The 22,773-nt window shown below is 47.1% G+C and overlaps 1 protein-coding gene across 2 annotated transcripts in view; it reads right to left on the reverse strand.

Annotated features, from left to right (window-relative positions):
* Nucleotides 1-22,773, reverse strand: part of FIRRM (FIGNL1 interacting regulator of recombination and mitosis) — a 1,527,986-nt gene that overhangs the window by 1,131,178 nt on the left and 374,035 nt on the right. For both annotated transcript variants that reach the window (XM_069231089.1, XM_069231088.1), the window contains exon 9: nt 2,807-2,887. In XM_069231089.1, the coding sequence (XP_069087190.1) occupies nt 2,807-2,887 (81 nt within the window). The remainder of the gene's footprint in view (nt 1-2,806; nt 2,888-22,773) is intronic.

A 22,773-nucleotide genomic window follows, 5' to 3' on the forward strand; every position in this document is an offset into this window, starting at 1 on the left:
TGCTACAGATACTGGAAGACTAGCTGTTCTTAAAGACACCGTCTCCTTTTTCTTCATTTGTAACAGGAGCCTATGAGCTGTAAGCCCTGCACTCCATCATTATTTTGCATTACAAAATTTTTTGTGAAGGGTTTGTTAAGCTAAATGTTCAACTCATTCATGCATTTGAATGCGTGTGACTTAGCTATTTGTCACTTTCAAACCAAACAAGATGAAGAATTTCAGACACTGTGGCCTTTCCTTTAGGCTGCATACTGACATTCTTAAGTGACTTTGCAAGCCTTCCTGAAATAAAGCAAACATGAACACTTAAGGAGTTTTATTGGAAAAAGTGCTCCAGGGTACCTACAGGGAGGCAGAACTATTCAACGCTTATGACTATACATGGAAATCCCCTGTGAGAGAACTGGGGAAGAACTAAATACCAAAGGTAAGTAGCTAGGATTCCCCAGGTAAAGAGGTTTATCCCAAGAAGGTCCACAGGATAACATGGGGAAGTCGCGGTCAGAGTTTTAATGTTCTAGGACCCTTCTCGGTGGACACTGGGGAAACCCGTTGGGACAAGGGAGGTTCAAGCGTGCCCCCACCACAGGATACCCAAAAAAGTGGATTACCTAGGCCCAGGTGCATGGGGCGAATTTGTGTCAGAACCTCCGGTTGGGAGACCTCGGTTAACCAGCTGTCTTCACCCTTGGAGCAGGTCGGTGGAACCCAGGTCTGGATTCCGGACCAAGAGGATGTGAAGAAAAAGGGGACAGAGTCCAGGCCACCCGGAGATGCACAGGGGGTGCAGGAGGGCAATACCCAGCCTTGCTGGTGATGCTTTCCTGAGGGACAGTTGTTGTAGGAATGCAGCTGTGGTGTCCAGGTGAAGCAGGCAGATCCCAGGAGTCGTCCACTAGTTGTCCCACACCAGTCATCGGATTTCAGAGGGGGCAGTGGTCCACAGGGCCACCAACAAGCCTTGGCAAATGCAAGAAAGTGTTGAACGATGTGTTGCAGGATTTGGGGACCAGCAAGGTCCATTGGACCCAACCTTTGTGGTTAAGTCGGGCCAGCCCTCAAGAAGCCTGAGAGCCAGCACCAATCGTTGGAAACCCCAGGAGGACCCACTGACTGCAGGCACAGGGAGTCGCAGAGAGGCCTCAGCAGCACAACAAAGATGGATGCTGCGTAGCAGAGGTTGCAGGGAGGACGTCGTTCTTGGAATTGTGTGATGCTGGGGCTTCTTGGGGCTAGGAGGTCTTCAGACTGAAGAGCCAACATGCGTTGGCAATAGCAAACCGACGCAGTGTACAAGGGTTTCGGTCAAGCATCTCCAACGAGTGACCACAGACTTCTCAGTTGCAAAGAAGACACGTCAGACCTCAGAAAGCCACAGAACCACCACCTTTGTTGCAAAGCCTTGAACAGTCCATGGGACAGCAGGAGCCACAAACCGATTGTCAACGTTGAGGTGTCTGCGAATGCAATAGAGTGACTCCTTCCCTCCAATGGAGATTTCTTCTAGCTGTTGTAAGTGCAGGCTGAGTCCTTGTGACTCTGGAGGATGCATGTCCACAAAGTTTGCTGAGTCCTTGCAAAGCACGGGGACAAAGCTGCAGTAGGAGCCCACCTACCAGTTGCAGTTTTGTCTTGGTTCCCAGCGAAGTCAGGCAGCGGTTCCAGTGTCCAGGTTGCAGAAGTGTCTTGCAAACAAGTGTTGCTCTTGCAGACAAATCTGGGGTCCCTCCACAGGGGAGTCCTTATGTAACCCAGGAAGGGAGTTGGACAGCCTTTGCAGTGACCCACTTACTGAGGGGTACCTCTGCTCAAGCAGGGGTGCCCTAACACTTTGAACCATGCACCCTGCCCTTGGCCTGAAAGGCCTGCCTTAGGGGTGACTTATAGGGTCAGAGTGCAGTGACCATGACATAAGGTAAACCTTATATCCTGGGTGAACGGTGCATGCACCATTTCACACATGCTGTAAGGGCAGGCCTGTAGTCACAGTTTGCATGGGCTCCCATGGGGGGCATAATACATGCTGCAGCCCATGGTGGACCTCTGATGTACCAATGCCCTTGGTGCCTAGGTACCATATAGCAGAGACCAGTATGCCAATTGGGGGGTGTAAAGGTTGCTTAACAACTAAATTTAGGGGTCTTGGTTAGCAGGATTCCCAGTGTACTACAGTGAAAACACATTGACACCAGGCAAAAAGTGGGAGTAAATATGTCTGAAAGAGCCTATTTTCCTACAGTCTGTATCAAGGAACACGTGTTCTAAAAGAAAGCATGCCTATAGGAATTAACAGCTGTGTTTTTTATTTTGTTTTGTTTTTAAAGCATAATCCAATTATCCTATTTAGTCAAGCCAAAAGCTAAAAGTACATTTAACTTCAAAAGTTTAAAGAGGAAAAAGCAGGGAACAGTGTTACCGCACCCACTACACTTGAGTGAAAACCTAACTCGGGCTTTTGGAGTGCTCTCAAAGCTTCAGTATCAAATAATGCACTGTATGGAGTCAGGCAATGGCATGCTTTACATCTGCTTCAAGCACTGGCGTGTTTGTTCGAATTGTAGATTTCCAGTCCAACAAGAAATATTACATTCATGGTAACATATGGAAGCATGTGAACGAATGAATGCTGGAAAATAAATATTTTTTAAAATAAATAAAGACAGTGGAAAAAAAAAGATAAACAAATTTAACATTGAGGTAACACTACTTCTTTGGTGCACCTTACACCAACTTAATTGGGCACTGAAAAACACATGATGCTGGTGTTGGAAATTATTCAGAACACACCTGCGACAAGACTCACCTTAATGTAATGCACAAGCGAATTAGCAAAGAACCTGCACAGTTTAGCTGTTTTCTGGAACAACCGATGATCCGTAATTTCCTAAAATACAAAATCGCAAGAAAAAGTCATGAACAGCTAAAGCTCCTCCCCCTTATTTAAAAATATGCTATTTCGAAACAACATTTAATCATCTTCTTGAAGCACTAATCTTTTGACCAAATTGCGTTTACGTTTACAGTAACTGACTTGTGTATCCTAAAACAACTAAACAAGAACACTAACTTCACACTTTTTGAACGTACCCCCAGAAGGTAGAAAAGGCTTATAAAAAAGTGGATTTGGCTCACAGTTACTGATGCTAGTTCTCAAAATTAGCCGACCTCTGATAATACATTTGGGGAAACCCACGTTCTCAAGTCAAGAACACTTGAGTTTTTGGTTGTACATTGGCTATAACCAGGCCACTGTCTAAACTCAGACACATTTATTTAATACAAGCGATCAGAAGACGAGTATGTCAATACATACCGTCAGCAAACAGGATAATCCAAGCTTCGCCCCAAGTGCCACATGACTGGAAATAAAGCGTAATGCATACAAACCTACTCCCCGAACACCACACAATTTAATCATGCCTTGCTTTACCTCACATGACACAGCATCACTGCATACCAAACAACACACCTTAACTCGACTGCAACGAGTGAAACGTTCCACGTTTTGGTATTCACTCAGTCATGACTCTGGGTGAAAGTCCGCATCTCACAATTCCAAGTCTCGCAGTACTCGGAATAATTGCGTCCCAAAATTCAGGACCTAATAACTCAGCACCCAGAGACACCACAAGGACTGCCAGCTGTGGAAGCAGCCCAGTCCCGCCTCTGCCAAATCCTGCAGCAGTACGGGAGAGTGAACAATGCTGACCCTAGACTGACAAAAGCCTGTCCTGCATCCATGCCCCCACACCCCAAACCCCCCTCCCTACTCCCACCGGCCCTCCCCGTTGCAACTTCCTTCTGCTTAGAACAGGTGAGAAAAGTCAGCAGTATTTCCCCCAGAAAAGGATCCAGTATTATCGAGCCCATGGAGTAACTCCGCATTCTGTGAGAAAAACACAACTTGTGGTGCGGAGAAAATGCCCTGTATCTCCACAATAGTCGTAATGGATTCCGCATACTATTAAGCTGCACCAAGCCAGATAATTCTGACCCAGTCATGACAAATGATAGATCAATCCTTACATCGCACCAGGATTCACGTTACCAAAACCTAATTCCATCATATGACATAATGCCAGACGGAATCAGGTCCTTGCAATCAGGAAACCGGTCTACTAGTTTATCAGGTTGTGATGCCTTTGTAAGTAAAAGGTCCACAATTACTTCGGATTTTTTGCAACCATCTGTTTATTCAGAGTTTTACCTTGTATTTTATATTCTTTATGTTCCTTTTCCACTTCTGCTCTCCTCTCTTGGGTAGGCGGGTGGGTCGCATGTGAATCCACAAGTCTTCAAGCTGCAAAACTACTCCTACAGTTAATAACCATTTCATTTTGCAGTGTGATTTGTTCTGTATTCACATGCTGTGCATCAATTTTGTAGCATTTTTTTTTATCATTGTGGAGTCTGGGTTGGAGATGAGCTTGAGCTTGTAAACAAGTGTTTCAGTAATCTGTGTCTCATTTCTGTCGTTCTGTTCATCTGTATGCTGATACAGTAGTGTTTTGTGAACGTGTGCACTGATGACCAAGTGGCTGCCATGCATAAGTCATTGAGCTGCACATCTGCCAGGAAGGCTATTGTAGCTCCTTTCTTACATGTCAAGTGAGCTCTTGGTTTAACTTCTTGTTGTATCTCAGCTGTCCTTTCGCACATCTGGATTGTTTGAGTAATCCACCTTGCGATTGTGTTCTTAGTGACTGGTTTCCGCTAGTTATTATCTGCGAATGATACGAAGACTTGCTTTCCCTTCCTGATTGATTTTGGTTTCTCGTCTGGCGTCTAGTGTATGTAGTGCCCTCTCTGCCTGAGTCTTTGGTTCTTGGAACAATCTTTGTATTTGGATTGTCTGGTTAATGTGAAACAGGTATATGACTCCCTGGTAGGAAATGTGGTGTGGTTCTCATGACTATCCTGTCTTTTCGTATCTGCATCTATGGTTCCTGGATGTCGAACGCTTGCAACTCGCTTACTCTGCAGAGAGATGGAATCATAATTAAAATGGCTGTTTTAAGTGTGACTATTTTAAAGTGGTCTTGTGGAGTCACTCAAAGGGTTTTTGCACCAGTTGGTGTAGCAAAGCAGCTTCTTTCTAGCTTGGTTATCCCCGCTTTTGGCCTGTTTGTCGGTGTGTATGACTGCGTCTACTGGGATGCTGCTAATCAGGACCCCAGTAGTTATGCTCTCTCGCTTAGATTATGGTTGTTGCATAATGGTAACCCCGTATTTCACCCAAAATTGGCATACTGGCGCACCCATATAAGTCCCTAGTATATGATACTTAGGTACCCAGGGAATTGGGGTTCCAGGGGATCCCTATGGGCTGAAGCATATCTTTTGCCACCCATAGGAAGCCTGTGCAAAGGCTTCTACAGGACTACCATTGCAGCCTGTGGGAAAAGGTGCATGCAGCCTTTCACTGCCGTTTACACTGTACCAGGTCAACTATAAGTCACCCCTATAGCAGATGCTCCAGCCCTGAAGGCAGAGTACCTGTGTTTGAGGACACCCCTGCACTAGCAGAGGTGCCCCCACGACCTTTTTCCCAGACTTCATGAGTGCGGGGACATCATTTTACACATGTACTGGACATAGGTCACTACCTATGTCCAGCTACATAATGGTAACTCCGAACATAGGCATGTTTGGTATCAAACATGTTGGGATCATGCCCCAAGGCTTTTGCAAGCATTGATTGTATGATTTTATGCACTCTGGAGGCACCTTAGAGGACGTCCAGTATTGCCATTACAGCCTTCTGAGGGTTTCCAGGCAGCCCCAGCTGCTGCCACCTCAGACAGGTTTCTGCCCTCTTGTTGCTTGAGCAGCTTAAGCCCAGGAAGGCAGAACAGATTATGTCCTTTGGGAGAATGGTGTTACACCCTTAGGAAATAGGTGTTACAGGCATGGGAGGCCAGCCTCCCAGAGCCTCTGGAAATGCTTTAAAGGGCACAGATGGTGGCCTCCTTGCATAATCCAGTCTACACCCGTTCAGGGAGCACCAGTCGTTCCTCTGGCACGAATCTGGACAAAGGAAAGTGGAGTGACCACTCCCCTGTCCATCACCACCCCAGGGGTGGTGCTAAGAGCTCCTCCAGAGGGTCCCTGATTTTTGCAATCTTGGATTCCAACTTGGCAGGGAAGACTGGGAGCATCTGGGCAGTGCCAGCAGGTGACGTCAGAGCCCTCCACTGATAGGTTTACCTGTTTAGCTGACCAATCCCCCTTTCAGAGCTATTTAGGGTCTCTCTCTTGGGTGGTTCTTCAGATTTGGATTGCAAGACTCCAGCAGGAATCCTCTGCATCCTTTACTTCAACTTCTTACTGAAGAAACTGCATCTGGACCCTCCAGGAACTCTACAAACTGCAACAAAGAAGCAAATACGACTTCTGCAACACGGTATCTTCAGCTCCTGCCAGCAACTGCAAATGTTTCTCGGTCTTGCATCCTCAGAGGACAACCTGTCTTCAGCCTGCACCAGAAGAACAAATGAATCTCCCTTGGAGTGAAGGAGTCACTCTCCCGCTTCAGCAGGCACCTCTCTGCATCAACGACTGGCAGAGTGGGTCCCCTCTCCTGACTAGGTGTGCGGATCCTGCATCATGGGTTATGGACTGAAGTGGTCCCGACAGTCCCGACGTCCTACTTCCAACTTTGGTGGAAATAAAAGCTTGCCTCCCCAAGACAATACCCACATGCACTGCGTGTTTTGCAGTTGCCATGGCTTGTTCACATCCTTCCACGAAGTTCTTCCTGCACCGTGCATCTCCGACTTCCATCACCTTATCCTGTGACGCACATCTTCCCGAGTGGTTCCCTGGCGGCGTGGGATCCTTTGTTGTAATGCTGCATGGGTCTCCTTTTGCACCTTCTTTGTCCCCGTGCTGTGCGACTCCCGTGCACACTGCCTGGTCTTCTTTCGGCTCTCTGAGTTGCTGAGAGGCCCCTCTTACTCCCCCTCCTGGGTAGTATACACCAGGTCCCTTCTAGTCCAAGGCAGCGCCATTTTCTGCTAACCGTGAACCGCTGTGTGTGCCAAGGCTTGTTGTCAGCCTCCAGCGACGCAAACCAGCCTGCAATCTTCCATCTGGCGTGGGACATCATCTGCACCCACCATGAACCCACATCTGTCTCCTTAGGTGCAGTACTGACTGTTGTTCTTCACCAGTGGTTCTTCTTTTGCACCTTCATCCAGGTTAGCAGGGCTCCTGTTCTCCCTGGATTCTTCTGACCGTCTTGGACTTGGTCCCCTTCTCCCACAGGTCGTCCGGTCCAGAAATCCACCGTAGGTGTCTTGCAGTCTCTTCTGGTTCTTGCATAATCTCCTTTCTTGTGTTTTTGTGTGTTCTGGGAAAGTTACTGTGTTTTACTGCTGCTTTCCTGGGCACAGGGATGGGTTCTAGTGTTTTCTAGTACTCCCAGCGCCCCTCTATACACCACACTTGCCTAGGTGGGAAACTGACTTTTGCATTCCATTTAATGAGTATATGGTTTGTGTTCCCCCAGGCCCATTTCTAACTATTGTGATTTTCACTAATTGCACTGTTTTCTAACTTTTTTTTACACCTTGTTCTGCATTCTAGTATATATAATTTTTGTATTACTTACTTCCTAGGGGAGTATAGTCTATGGTATTTTTGGCATTTGTGTCACCAAAATAAAGTATCTTTATTTTTTAACACAGAGTATTTTCTTTCATGTGTGAGAGTACTGTGTGACTACAGTGGTATTGCATGAGCTTTGCATGTCTCCTAGGTAAGCCTTGGCTGCTCAGCTACAGCTACCCCTAGAGAGCCTGGATTCTAGACACTGCTTACATTTTACTAATAATGGATAACTGGACCTAGTATAAGGTGTAAGTAGCATAGGTACCCATCACAAACCAGGCCAGCCTCCTACAGTTGGGTAAACACTACATTTAGGTTCCATGTAACTGCTGGTGCACTTCTTGGTGGTGCTATTCTTTTAGCCCCTTGCAAAAATCTCCTGATCACTGCTGTAGTGAAGCTTTTTCCTATGTAACCCCTTGTGTAGGCCACCACTGCTGCCAAATTCACTTTTAAAGATACATAGGGAAAAGGCATCCAACTTGACAGGGTAGACAGAGTGGGTCCCCTGAGGATTGGCAACTCCCAGCCAGCAGATATTCTGTCCTGCGTTCATGACTTTCAGCTTAAGGAACAAATATTGCACAAGGCCAGAGACCTACACTCAGTGACCTTCAGAGGGCATACAGTGGTCCTATACCAAGATCTATCAGCAATTACACTGCAAGAAAGGAAAGAATTCTGCCCGGTCACTGCCTTCCTTCATTACAAAGTAAAAATTTATTACTGGGGCCATCCCTTCCGCATCATCTTTAGGTGGGAGGAGACTCTGTACAAGCATCAATCTTTGGCGGCAGCCTGCAAAGCCTTGCACATGGAGACCCCATCTGAGGATCCCCGGGACTACACACAGAAAGACTATAAGGCCAAAAAACGATCTAGACGGCGGAGCCGGGGGGCCTCCCCGAGTGACCATGGCCCGGACCTGGAGACTATTGCAAATGAGCACTGTGCCATGCTGCAGTACTTGTTCGGGGAGGCTGAAGGGTGAGACCGCATCGGACTACGACAGATGAGATGTGTGGTGATTGGCTAGAACTCAGAGCGAAGGTTTGGGGCGGCAAACCTGAACAGAAGAAAGTGTCAATGATGAGCTATGGGCCCCAGTATTATTCTCCCACAGGGAGAAAGCTGGATATTTTCAGCTCTACAATTTGATTGGTGTTATGTTCTTGTTTTGTTGGATATTGTTTTCCATACAGGACCAGAAGTGCACACAAATCAGGAGACCACATTACACGGTAGATGGACTATGTTAGCATATTCATTCCCCTGGACTGGTTCTGCACCATACTATACAGAGACCCTCACTATAACGAGATGCCTGCTGGTGGGTTTAATTCTACATCACACAACAGAGTCAAAGTTCTTACCCTTAATGTTAAGAGTTTAAACCACCCTACCAAGCGCAGGGCTAGTCTCTCTTATATTGAACAAACAGAAGTGGACTTCTGCTTCCTGCAGGAGACACGTTTACCCCCGGGGGACTGCCACAGACTTAGATCCCGAGCCTTCCCACACCAATACTTTTCTTCTGCAGACACTAAGAAAGCAGGGGTAGTATTATTGGCCTCCTGGGTGTTCCGTGGGAAAGTGGGGGACAAGGTGCTTGAGATCAAGGGGAGACTAATAGCATTCAAGGTGCATGTCAGGGATCTCTCACTGGTGGTAGGCTCCCTCTTCGCGTCAAATGATGGCCAGGAAAAAATTCTTAGACGCACCTTGGCAGAGGTGATGACTGTCCAGAATAAGTTGGTGTTAATAGAGGGGGGCCTGAGCTTGCTTTTTCATGTAGACCTGGACAGGTCAGCCCACCTGTATGGCACATCTTGGGCCATCTCCGGGGAGGGGGCCTGGTGGGTGCGAGCGTTGCGTCTCCGAGAGCTCTGGCGCCAACACCATCCTCAGACATGCAACTACACCTTCTACTCCGACGCTCATAAGACACACACCCGACTGGATCACTTCCTGGGGACTATGGGAATTCAGATCCTGCTCGCATATATTGCAATTGAGCCCCGTTGCATCTTGGACCACACCACTGTCTCCCTGACTTTAGAGCCCCGTCCCTAAAAATACTTTTTAGCGCTCGGAGGATGAGAGAGACTCTTCTCCAAAGGCAGGAGGTGGTGGACCAAATGAAACAGGCCATCGCCAGCTTCATTGAGCTGAAAGACACCCCTGATGTTTCCATCACTCTCCTTTGAGAGGCCTTGAAGGCAGTCATTGGAGGGCAGCTAATGACTATCTCGGCATCTGACAAACTTAGAAGGGAGCCCCTCCGCCAGCGGGAATTGGATCTGGAAAGGATCCAAAAACGCACTGGAGCACCCCACATTTAGCAACATCTGGAATCAGCCGGGGTGCAGCTTGCGGGGTTGGACCAGGATAGAGCGGATTATGCTCTGCTTTGACTCCGCCACTCATTTTACTTGGGAGGAAACAGGTGTGGTCGCTTACTAGCTAACCGACTCAGGGCGCCAAGGCTGGCTTCCGGGGTGGAATCCCTTAGAGCTCCAGGTGGCTTTCAGATAGTGGGGGACGCGTCTTAAAAGTCTGCTTATCACCAGTTCTATTAGAGCCTTTACTCACAGCGCAACCACTCAGGGGAAGACCCAAAGGTATACTTTAGAAGTGCTTCCACTGCATGACTGACGCCAGAGCAGGCGTAAATCTTACACCGCCCAATCAGAATAAAATAAGTCATCTCGGCCATTGCACGTCTGAAACCTCTCAAACCCCCTGGCCCTTATGGGTTCCTCTCTCTATTTAACAAAGCATTTTGTTCGCTCCTGGCGCCCATCCTGACCCACCTTTTCAAAGCGATCACAGGTTCAGGCTCAGACTCTCCTTCAATGTTGGAGGCATCGATAGTCGTCCTTCCCAAAACAGGTAAGGATCCTCAGCAGTGTGGGTCCTACAGGCCAATATCACTGCTGAATGTGGATATCAAGCTCCTCACTGGTATTTTGGCCTCTCGGCTGAACCCACTCCTGCCGTGGTTGATCGACCTAGACCAAGTATGCTTTGTCCCCAAAAGAAAATTAAGTGACAACACGAAGCATATTTTACTCCCTCTTGACAAGGTCAAGGGCTCCGTGTGGGAAATCATGCTCCTGGTGATAGATGCGGAGAAAACGTTTGACCGTGTGCTCTGGCCCTATTTGGAAGCGACCGTGCCCTCTTTGGCTTCAGCCCGCACTTCCAATCTTGGATACTCAGCAACTGTAGCCAGCCTAGAGCAACAGTGAGGGTAAATGGCCAGATTTAATTCTCGTTTCCCATCAGACAAGGCTCGTGGCGGGGTGCCCGCTGTCGCCCCTGTTGTTTGCTCTCTGTAGGAGGCTTGCCTGCTTTGTAGTGGGTACCTGAGGTTCTTACACCTTATACCAGGTCCAGTTATCCCTTATTAGTGAAATGTAGGCAGTGTTCTAACAGCTTAGGCTGTCCTAGGAGACATGCAAAACTCCTGCAATACCACTAAAGTTACACAGTACTTATACACAATAAAAGACAATACTCAGTGTTACCAAAAATAAAGGTACTTTATTTTAGTGACACAAGGCCAAAAATATCTTAGAGGCAAAAACTCCTCTGGAGGTAAGTATTATACACAATATATACAATGGTAACCAAAATCAGGTAAGTAAATAGTCATAGAATAGGGAAAACAGTAGACAATACAATCAATTGTAATGGGCCTAGGGGCAACACAAACCATATACTAAAAAAGTGGAATGTGAATCACAAATTCCCTCCTAGGCAAGTGTAGTGTGTAGAGGGGCGCTGGGAGTGCAGGAAAACACCAAAGGTAAGTATAGTACCCCACCCAAGAGCCCTGGAAAGCAGGAGTAAAGTACAGCAAGTTTCCTCAGGACACACTACAAGTCGTGATAAGAGATTTTGCAAGAACCAAGCAAGACTGCAAGCAACAAATGATGGATTCATGGACCTGAAGACCGGTGGAGCGAGGAGACCAATTCCAGAAGTCGAAGAAGAGTCCAGGAAGGACAGGAGCCCCTGCCAACCTAGAGGAAGGTGCAAAAGTGGACTCTCCGGTCAGAAGAAAAGTACAGAAGAGCACCAAAGAAGATGGCTGCGGGTTCCTGTGTAGTGCAGGAGATGTCTCACGTTGAGTTCGTAGATGAAGGCTGTTTGTGTCGCTGGATTCCGCCAACAAGACTTAGTTCAAGCAAGCATGTCATTTGCGTCAAAAAGGAGCTGCCTGGACTCAGGAGGAACCTGGGGGGACTTAACCCGGACTGAGGAGACAGAGGGGGCTCTCAGCACTTCAGAGAGCCCTCAGAAGACCAGGCAGCACCCACGGGAGTTCCAGAACATGGGGACAAAGAAGATGCATAGTGCGGTCGTCGCAGCACTACACAGGAAGGTCCCACACAGCTGGAAAACAACTCAGAGCTGTGTCTCTCAGAAGGGAGTGCTGGGGACCTGGGTTATGCTGTGCACAAAGGATTCTTGGAAGAAGTGCACAGAAGCCCAAGGAGCTGCAGGAAACGCAGTGCACAGGGGTACTGTCGCAGCACGGAGAGGCAAGCTCTTACCCCCACCAAATTTGGACAGCTGGACCTTTGGACAGTCTGGGTCACTTCGGTCCACCACCTGTGTTCCAGGGAGCACGCTCGTTGTGAGGAGAGGAGTCCCAGAATACCGGCTGTCGTCGCAGAAGGGTGCCTGCAGAAGCAGGGAAGTGACTCTGTCACTCCATGGGAGATTCCTTTGATTCTTCTGGTGCAGGGTGAAGACAGGCAGTCCTCAGTGCGTGCACACCTTGGAAACTGTTGCAAATGCTGGCTGGAGCTGGAGCTGAAGGTCACAGGAGTCGTCCTGGATACTTTGTTGCAGTTACAGCAGTTCCTGGAACAGTCTGCGGTTGATCAGAAGCTGAATCAGAGGATGCAGAGGAGTCCTGGAGGAATCTTGCAAACCGAATCTAAGGAGACACCCAGAGGAGAGACCTTAAATAGCCCTGAGAGGGGGACTGGCTACCTACCCAGGTATGCACCTATCAGGAGGGGTCTCTGACGTCACCTGCTGACACTGGCTACTCAGAGGTCTCCAGAGGGTCCCCCACACCTTGGAATCCAAGATGCCTAACGCCAGGGACACTCTGGAAGAGCTCTGGGCACCACTCCTGGGGTGGTGATGGACAGGGGAGTGGTCACTCCCCTTTCCTTTGTCCAGTTTCGTGCCAGAGCAGGGACTGGGGGTCCCTGAACCGGTTTAGACCAGATTATGCAAGGAGGGCACCGTTTGTACCCTTTAATGCATTTCCAGAGGCTCTGGGAGGCTACCCGTCCCAAACCTGTAGCACCTATTGCCAAAGAGAGGGTGTAACACCCTCCTCCCAAAGGAAATACATTGTTCTGCCTTCCTGGGATTGAGCTGCCCAGTCACCAGGAGGGCAGAAACCTGCCTGTGAGGTGGCAGCAGCTGGGGCTGCAGCAGAAACCTCAGAGAGCTGGTTTGGCAGTACTGGGGGGTCCATGGTGGAGCCCCCAGGGAGCATGGGATTGGCCAATTCCATGATCTCAGACACCTCACATGGCCATATTCGGAGTTACCATTGTGCAGCTACATATATGGATTGAGATATATGTAGTGCACACTTATAATGGTGTCCCCTCACTCACGAAGTCCGGGGCATTGGCCCTGGACAACGTGGGGGTACCTTTGCTAGTGCAAGGGTGCCCTCACAAACAGTAACTTTTGACCTAGCCTTCAGTAAATGAAGGTTAGACATATAGGTGACTTATAAGTTACCTTAGTGCAGTGAAAATGGCTGTGAAATAGTGTGTGCACTATTTCATTCAGAGGCTGCCGTGGCAGTCCTGATGAAAGGTTTGTATGAGCTCCTTATGGGTGGCAAAAGAAATGCTACAGCCCATAAGGATCTCCTGGAACCCCAATGCCCTCGGTACCTAGGTACCATGTACTAGGGACTTATAGGGGGGGGGGGGTCCAGTGTGCCAATCAGAATTGGAATATGGAGTAACTAGAGTGTAGTGACAAATTCGTTAAGTATAGAGAGCATAAGCACTGGAGTTCTGGTTAGCAGAACTTCAGTGACACAGTTAAGCATACTGATAAAACACATAGGCCACAAAGTATGAGCACTGGGGTCCTGGCTAGCAGGATCCCAGGGAGACAGGCGAAACACACTGACAAACAGGCAGAAATTGGGGGTAACATGCCAAGAAAGATGGTACTTTCCTACACTAGCTATAGGGAGCCTTTTGTCCAACGAGTAAAGGACAACCTAAAACATCACAGGAGTCACCTTTGGAGGGGAGGTAAACACTTTGGCCCTTTACGCTGATGATGTTATTGTAGCCCTGGATAAACCGCAGGTAACCCTCTCAGCATTCCTGCAGGAGGTGGATAGCTTAGGGAAGGTGTCGGGCTTCCAGATTAATATTCAGAAGTCTCAGACGCTTAACCTCCAGTGCGTCCAGAGGATATGTCTGTCCTCGAGCACCATTATCCAAAACAATGTCAATTCACTTCCATTCTGTAGCTGGGGATACACCTCACTCCAACAGCAGAGAAGACGGCTTCTCTAAATTACACAACACTTTCTCAACAAGTCAAATGAGATCCGTCACAGCAGAACTCTACCCACTTTTATGGCTGGGCCATGTGGCGGCACTGAACTTGACTGTGCTACCGAAAATCTTATTCCTTTTCCAGGCTCTGCAAATTGAGTCCCTCCAGAGCAAATTCTGTAGCTTTGTGTGGGCTTGGAAACCGCCCCGGATGAGCAGGACTGAGCTTCAGAACCCCAGCACTGGGGGGCCTAGGGATGCCACACCACCTCCACTGCTTTCAAGCAGCCCAACTTCCTCACATAGTGGAGTGGCCTGAGAGGAATCCGAAAGAAGGTAGATGTTTATGGGTTGTGCAACTGCGGGCACATCCCTTTGCAAGATCCTGTTCTTAGTCAACTCCTACCAACCGAGGAGTCTGTACTCCTCTACAGTCACTGCATAGTCCTGCGAGTATGGGACCGTATCGTAAAACAATAAGCTCTTTCCTCATTCCCCTCACTCCAATAGTCAGTAACGCTGCTTTTGCGCCTGGCCTGAACCAGACTGCATTTGAACGTTGAACACAGGATTCCACTCAAATGGGCACCTCTTCAACGAGGCTGGCCCACTTTCCTTTGATCAACTACATCACGTCCATGCACTTCCCAAACAAGAGAGGCTCTGATATCTGCAAATCCATCACTGAGTGATGCAGCCCATGGTGCGGGAGGGGGCACAAAGACCACTAACGGCCTTTGAAAAGTGGCTCCTGATGAAACTCATGGAAAAAGGCCTTTTCGTTGAGTGATATGGCATTCTACAATATGCTCCTTCCCAGCAGAAAACATTGGGGCAGGAGCACTGGGAATTGGAACTAGGAAGACCCCTAACATCTAAGGAATCGGAGCAAGATTATTATAGGGCACACGGCACGGTGCATGGCCAGTGTAGAGACCGCAACTAAAATTGTTACCTGCTGATATCTGGCCTGGTTCAAATTCACAAAGGCAATCTTATACAAAGTTGAGCGTGGTGGATGCACTGCGGTTCCCCAGGGACGCTGGTACATTTGTTATGGGAATGTCCTAAGCTGACAATATTGGGCGGAACTCCTGGACAATATACACGTGCACCTAGAGACACAGCTCCCAACACCCCCCCTCCTAAACACACAATATCAAATTGGGCCTTCCTATTGCCCTCACGTATCCACTCAAATCTAGACGAGGGCGACAAATCGGACTAGCACTGGGGGCTGTCGTTCAAATTATCCTCACGCATTGGGGCAAGGATACACTTCCTACGCACTTAGGGTGGCTTCAATTATGGTACATGCTGTGCATGGAAAAACTCACTCATTAAGGGTGATTACTTCAGTGAAATTTAGTGCTCTTATCTGTCCCTCCTGTCCAGGGAGTTCCGAGGGCTGATATGCCCCAAATACTTACAGCTCCTGTGACTGACAGAGGTGCCAAGCCTCTGTAAGCAAATCTCCCTAATCAGTCTATCAACAGTGCTTCATCAAAGGGCTTTCTCCTCGTCAGACTGGCACTGCAATGTCTGACAGGTGCCACCGCAAGGGGGCTCTTTGCCGGAGATCTTAATTGGTAGTGCGTGCCGTGGTTAGAGCAATTAGGAATTAATTTAAACCTACAGACAAAAAGGAGCTGGAGAGTGGAAAGATAAAATTGGCTTGAGAACCTCAAAAATCTATATTTTATTGATCATAAAGGGTCTCGGTCAAGGTTAAAAACACTAGGGAGTGGAAAGGAGATGCAGGTGCTAATACCTAAACCTTTGTTTGCCTTAGACAAGGAGCAAGCCCTATGATGAAGCATGACATCCAATGGATGTGTGAGGGCTCTTGTTTCTACTTTTAGAAGTGCCTACTGTACCTCTGTCTCTTCTTGTGGAACAGCGTATCTTTTTGATTTATAATACTATTAGGGAGGCTGTGCACTGGACCATATATTCTCCCTATCCCTCTCATGATTATATAGTAGTTTGAATGCTATCTCCACCCACTGGTCTCCTGGCAGGTGTGCTTCCTCGTCCTTGCTGCCCCCTGAATTGTAGGGCTCCCAACAGATTTTGTGGTATTGTTGTCTTTCTTCAGTTGCTGCAGGGTGTCATCCACTGCGCTCCCAAAAAGGTATTTTACATTGAAGGGGGAGTTAATGATGTTTGCTTGAACCTCTTTTTTTTAAGCCCAGCAACTGAAGCCAGGCATGCCTTCTTAGGGTTGTCCCTGCCGCCATTTGTCTGCTTGCATTGTCTGCTGTGTCTAGTGCACAGGTCTTGCCGATGTTCCTCCCCTGCTCTGCAAGGGATGCTGCTCAGTTTATATATTGCTCCAGTAGATGTTTCACCAGCTCTGCCATCTCTTCCCATTGTTGGTAAGCATATCTGTTGATCAGAGCATTAGAATTACCGATGTGCCATTGTGTCACTGCTCCCCTTTCCAACTTCCTCCCACACCATACCTATTCTCTTACTCTCGCTATCTGGAGGCAGTTTGCACGTATGCCCTCTTCCTGGCAGTGGCTGAAATGATGAAGTCAGTCGGCACATTACCCCTAATATATGACGGGTCCTTTGAGGTGTGCTTTTACTATTTTTCGGCACTCTGTGTTTCTGACCTGTATGCTGTAGGTTCCTTGAACGTCTCTCTCCTCTCGTCCAGTAAACTTGGGAGCATGGGCAGGTACTGATTCTTGCTCTGTGAGGGTAGCTATGTCTCTATAAAAACATGCTTGAGACTTCACCCCCTCTAATTGTACACCACATATTTGTCTGCGGTCCGCCTCATTAGTTGGTTGTAAATTGAAATATCGTCTGGAGGTCAAGGTCATGGTGGATTTGTGTCTATGCCCTTCCTCAGTGAATCTGTCTTGAGATCCTGCCATTGTGTTTCAAGGCATTCCGACCCCTCCGTGTTCTGAAACAGGCCCTGGGACTCTGGGTCCTCTTCTTCACAGAAGTTCTACTGATCCTCTTACTCCTGTGGTTCTGGGGTAAATGGAGGTTCTAGTTCTTCCAAGTCCTTACCCCTTGTGCCTGGTCCATCAAAGCTTTTGGCAAAACTCTGAACTCTCAGAGAAAGATATCAAACTCCTTTTTTTGAAAATTGTGGCCATTTCAGCTTTGAGACGCCTTTTCTTCCATTCGATCGCACACTCCGTTTCGAGTGTCGGTGTCCATTTTCATTTTGACATCGAGGCTTCTGGTGTCAGTGTTTCACTCAACCCTTTTTTCATCTTCTCTCAATTTCAGTTGTCCTTCGACAATGGTGTCTTTTCAGCAGCCCGTTTGCCTGTGTGTTCTTACTGTGGGACTGGAGGGGCTCTTTTGGCTTCTGCTTATCTTCAGTTGGCTAGAATTTCGGCTCCAATGGTGTTCTGGAGTCTGTTGTTAAAGAATCACCTGCAATCTGTCTCTTCAAAGTTACCTGTGGATGTTTATCCTTATGTTTTCAGTGTTCACTTTCGACCTCAATGACCTCCTTTTCGACATCTGAGACCTCTCTCTCAGGCTCCGTCAGCGATGTTATCCATTCTCCTTTCCTCGACAACCCCAGGTCTCTTAACGACAGAGTCGCCTATGCCTCTGTATGGCATAATGAGCTTGCCTTTGTTTCTCCATTGTCTTAAGGTCTTTGGTTTGAATTCTGCATAAGCCTAACAGTGATCAGTACTGTGGTCTCTCGGTAGGCAAAGGTTACACACCTCATGGTTTTCCTTCTAGGCAAACTTGTGAATCATAAAGGTGTGTTCTCAATATCAATTGGAATCGGGTGCCCGTGCATTCTGTGGTCTTCCCTTGACATGAAGTCTTTTACTACCCTTACTTCTCTGGGCAGTAGAAATATCTTCAAATCAGATAACGGTATCAATAGTTTTCCTCTGGAACTTCAGCGTTTTCCTCAACAAACTTTCAAGATAATCTTAGGGCGACTGGCGAGCCTTAAGCAATGCTTCCAGACTTGAAGGCAGAAAAAAAGAATCTGAAGATGGCGACCACATGTGGAAGATCCTGGGAGGGGCTTATGACGTCAGGAGAGGTTGGATCAGGAACCAAATGGTGAGGACAGTTAACGCCCAATAACAAAACAAAAAAATAAGAGTAAAGAGAAGAAGGACTAATAAATGAGGAGAGTTCCAGACCCAACCACTAAATTGCAGAATAATGCACAGTATATGAAACCAGAAAAGATTCACGCTGCTAAACCAAGCTCCCCACTGTAGTGCTTGACTCTCTCAGGGTGGTGAAGCAAAGCAGTACATGGCCTACTCAGAGGTGGTGCGTGGGCTAGTTATCATTTACTGGCATGTAACAGTAACACACAATAAATGATTGTCCAGTCTGTGCTTTTCCGTGGGGGAACGGAACAGTACATTTACTATACAGTAATTTACAAATCTATATAGGGATAGTGGAAATTCCTTTGATTACACTTCATTTGATCTCTAAAAGGTCATGACTCCAAAAGATCGTAGTACCCCCATCTCCCACACCAAATGGTATATTAACATATAGGAGGGTGTCACATTAGATAAAGAAGACCTGCTAGCACTGTTAAGGTTACTCTAGTTAAAGACCAAGTAACACATCTTATAACCCATCAGTGACATCAGTAACCATATTTCATCTGCAATCATTACAATTAACCTGTTCTGTGCCTTGGACGAGGTGACCTCGTCCAAGGCTACAGTTCCAGTGTGCCAAGGCTAGCGCGCCCCCCCCCTGTGCACATCACCCACCCCCCCCCAAGATTGTGGGGGGGGGGGCTTTTTTTGGGAAGGCCTTTTCTGCCCCCCCTCCTTGGGGGCAGATCGGCCTATTATTAGATCGATCAGCCCCCAGGGGGGACAGAAACCTCTAGGGCACCAGGGATCATTTTGTTTTTTTGTCTATTTGTTTAGTTTTTTTGTTTTTTTTTAGGCGGGGAGCGACCCTTTAGGCAAGGGTCGCTCCCCTAGGGGGCAAATTATATTTAGGCCATTTCTGCCCCCCTATTTTGATGAGGCCAATCTGCCCCAAGGGGGGCAGAAACCACTAGACACCAGGGAGATTTTTTTGTTTTCGTGAATTTCACACAAGGGGAGCGACCACTTAGGCAAGTGTTGCTCCCCTGGGGAGGGAATTATTTTAGGCCATTTCTGCCCCCCTGGGGGGTAGATAAGCCTATTTTGATTAGGCCGATCTGCCCCCAAGGGGGGGCAGAAACCACTAGGCACTGGGGATTTTTTTGTTTGTTTTACAGATGGGGAGCGACCCCTTGGACAAGGGTCGCTCCCCTGGAGGGGAAAATTGTATTTAGGCCATTTCCCAGATCGGCCGTTTTTTGCTACGCCAATCTGCCCCCAAGGGGGGCAGAAACCACAAGGCGCCGGGGATTTTATTTTTGGCGCCAATGTCACGCAGGGGGAGCGACCCCGTAGGCAAGGGTCGCTCCCGGGGGGGAAGGGGGGGTGGGACGTTGGGGGGTCACATTTATTTTAGGCCATTTCTGCCCCCCCCTGGGGGCAGATCGGCCTATTATTAGGGCGATCTGCCTCCAGGGGGGGTCAGAAACCTCTAGGCGCCAGGGCAAATTTTTTTTTTTGCTTTTTTTTTCTTTGTTTGTTTTTTTAGAGATGGGGAGCGACCCATTAAGCAAGGGTCGCTCCCCTGGGGGGCAAATTGTATTTAGACTATTTCAGCCCCCCTTGGGGGCAGATTGGCCGATTTTAGGTCAATCTGCCCCCAAGGGGCAGAAACCACTAGGCACCGGGGATTATTTTTTTTTTGGTGCCAATATCACGCAGGGGGAGTGACCCCGTAGGCAAGGGTCGCTCCTGGGCAGGGGGGACGGGGTCAACATTCTTTTAGGTCATTTCTGCCTCCCCCCCCCACGGGGCCGGCTGAGCTAGAGGCCAAAATCCACAGGTAGGCACTTTGCAAAAAACACCTCTGTTTTCATAAAAAAAAAATGTGATGTGTGCACGTTGTGTTTTGGGGCATTTCCTGTCATGGGCGCTAGGCCTACCCACACAACTGAGGTTTCATTTTAACGCAAGACTTGGGGGAACGCTGGGTGGAAGGAAATTTGTGGCTCCTCTCTGATTCCAGAACTTTCTGTCACCAAAATGTGAGGAAAATTAGTTTTTTTAGCCAACTTTTGAGGTTTGCAAAGGATTCTGGGTAACAGAACCTGGTCAGAGCCCCACAAGTCACCCCATCTTGGATTCCCCTAGGTCTCTAGTTTTCAAAAATGCACAGGTTTGGTAGGTTTCCCTAGGTGCCGGCTGAGCTAGAGGCCAAAATCTACAGGTAGGTACTTTGCAAAAAACACCTGTTTTCTTTAAAAAAATGTGATGTGTCCATGTTGCGTTTTGGGGCGTTTCCTGTCGCGGGCGCTAGGCCTACCCACACAAGTGAGGTATCATTTTTTGCAGGAGACTTGGGGGGAACATAGATTAGCAAAACAAGTGTTATTGCCTCTTGTCTTTCTCTACATTTCTTCCTTCCAAATATAAGAGTGTGTTTAAAAAATACATCTATTTGAAAAATGGCCTGTAATTCACATGCTAGTATGGTCACCCCGGAATTCAGAGATGTGCAAATAACCACTGCTCCTCAACACCTTATCTTGTGCCCATTTTGGAAATACAAAGGTTTTCTTGATAGCTATTTTTGACTCTTTATATTTCAGCAAATGAATTGCTGTATACCCGGTATAGAATGAAAACGCACTGCAGGGTGCAGCTCATTTATTGGCTCTGGGTACCTTGGGTTCTTGATGAACCTACAAGCCCTATATATCCCCGCAACCAGAGGAGTCCAGCAGACGTAACGATATATTGCTTTTGAAAATCTGACATTGCAGGAAAAAGGTACAGAGTAAAACGTAGAGAAAAAGTGCTGTTTTTTTCACCTCAATTTCAATATTTTTATTTTTCAGTTGTTATTTTCTGTAGGAAACCCTTGTAGGATCTACACAAATGACCCCTTGCTGAATTCAGAGTTTTGTCTACTTTTCAGAAATGTTTAGGTTTCTGGGATCCAGCATTGGTTTCACGCCCATTTCTGTCACTGACTGGAAGGAGGCTGAAAGCACAAAAAATTGTAAAAATGGGGTATGTCCCAGTAAAATGCCAAATTTGTGTTGAAAAATTGGGTTTTCTGATTCAAGTCTGCCTGTTCCTGAAAGCTGGGAAGCTGGTGATTTTAGCACCACAAACCCTTCGTTGATGCAATTTTCAGGGAAAAAAAACGCAAGCCTTCCTCTGCAGCCACTTTTTCCCATTTTTTTGAAAAAAACTACATTTTCACTGTATTTTGGCTAATTTCTTGGCCTCCTTCAGGGGAACCCACAAAGTCTGGGTACCTCTAGAATCCCTAGGATGTTGGAAAAAAGGACGCAAATTTGGCTTGGCTAGCTTATGTGGACAAAAAGTTATGAGGGCCTAAGCGCAAACTGCCCCAAATAGCCAAAAAAAGGCCTGGCACAGGAGGGCGAAAAGGCCTGGCAGCGAAGAGGTTAATAAAGCACTGCAACCTTTTATGAAAAATCCCTGACAGCAATATATTTACATGTAGGTGTTTGAAACTTCCATATTCAAACTTGGTGTGCATGTTTCACCACAGTTTGATATCTTGCTCATGCTTCGAGAAATCTACTTGCCCACTCGCTATAGAGAGTCAGATTTTACAAGGCTGAGCTACTTTTAGGGCCTTCTAGCTCTGTCTGGCAAGAGACCTCAAATGGCAAAGTACTACTCATCCAGAAAGTGAATGAGCAATAAAGATGTCTTTAAATCTTGGTTTTTGTCTTGTCACATTTGCTGTGTGTGCACAGACATAGGTCAAATGTTAGCTTACGCCTTTTCACAGATTGAGGCCTATTTTATCTTGTAGATTGGTGTTTACAAAATCCTTTACCTTTGCAGTCAGAAAAAGATAAGTAAAGTGGACTGTCTGACAACTGAGCTGAGATGAGACAATGTGAAATGAAAGGTTGTAGGATGTCAAGTTTTTAACACATTTATATTGCTTGTAATTGAACTGTATAAAATTACAAAATATATTTCTGTAGTTATGAAAGCACTTTTTTTTTGCAATTCTTAAGTGTGTTTGAAACAAATATTTTAAAATGATTTACTTTGTAATCTGCAAGTGATGAATATTTGTTGTAACCCGATTTCCACACTATTGTGTATATGCTAGATAGTTTTAATAATACAGCTTCTTGCCAGTGGGGACGTTTGTGGCCATTTCATTGGAAATGTGCTGTCTGTAAATGACAGTGCACTACCAGCACATGCTTTGGTAATATATTCCGTGAAATACAATATTTCTCTAGGATCACACAATTTGATATCAGTTTTATGGGTCAAGCGCATTACAAGGTTAAGTAGACTATTCAAGTCAACAGACCTGCAGATCTGGTAATAGTTTCATGATTTATGGAGGACTGCCTTACTGGACTTTGTAGGTCCACGGGAATCTAAATACACTCTAAGGCAGATTTGTGTATAACACAGTGACATTGCAGATAAAACAGCACACCCTACTGACTTTACTTATGAGTGTCCACTAATATTATAAGCCTACCCAGGTCAGCATTTTACAC

This window comes from Pleurodeles waltl, chromosome 4_2 (genome assembly GCF_031143425.1).
Source record: "Pleurodeles waltl isolate 20211129_DDA chromosome 4_2, aPleWal1.hap1.20221129, whole genome shotgun sequence".
Lineage (NCBI taxonomy): Eukaryota > Metazoa > Chordata > Amphibia > Caudata > Salamandridae > Pleurodeles > Pleurodeles waltl.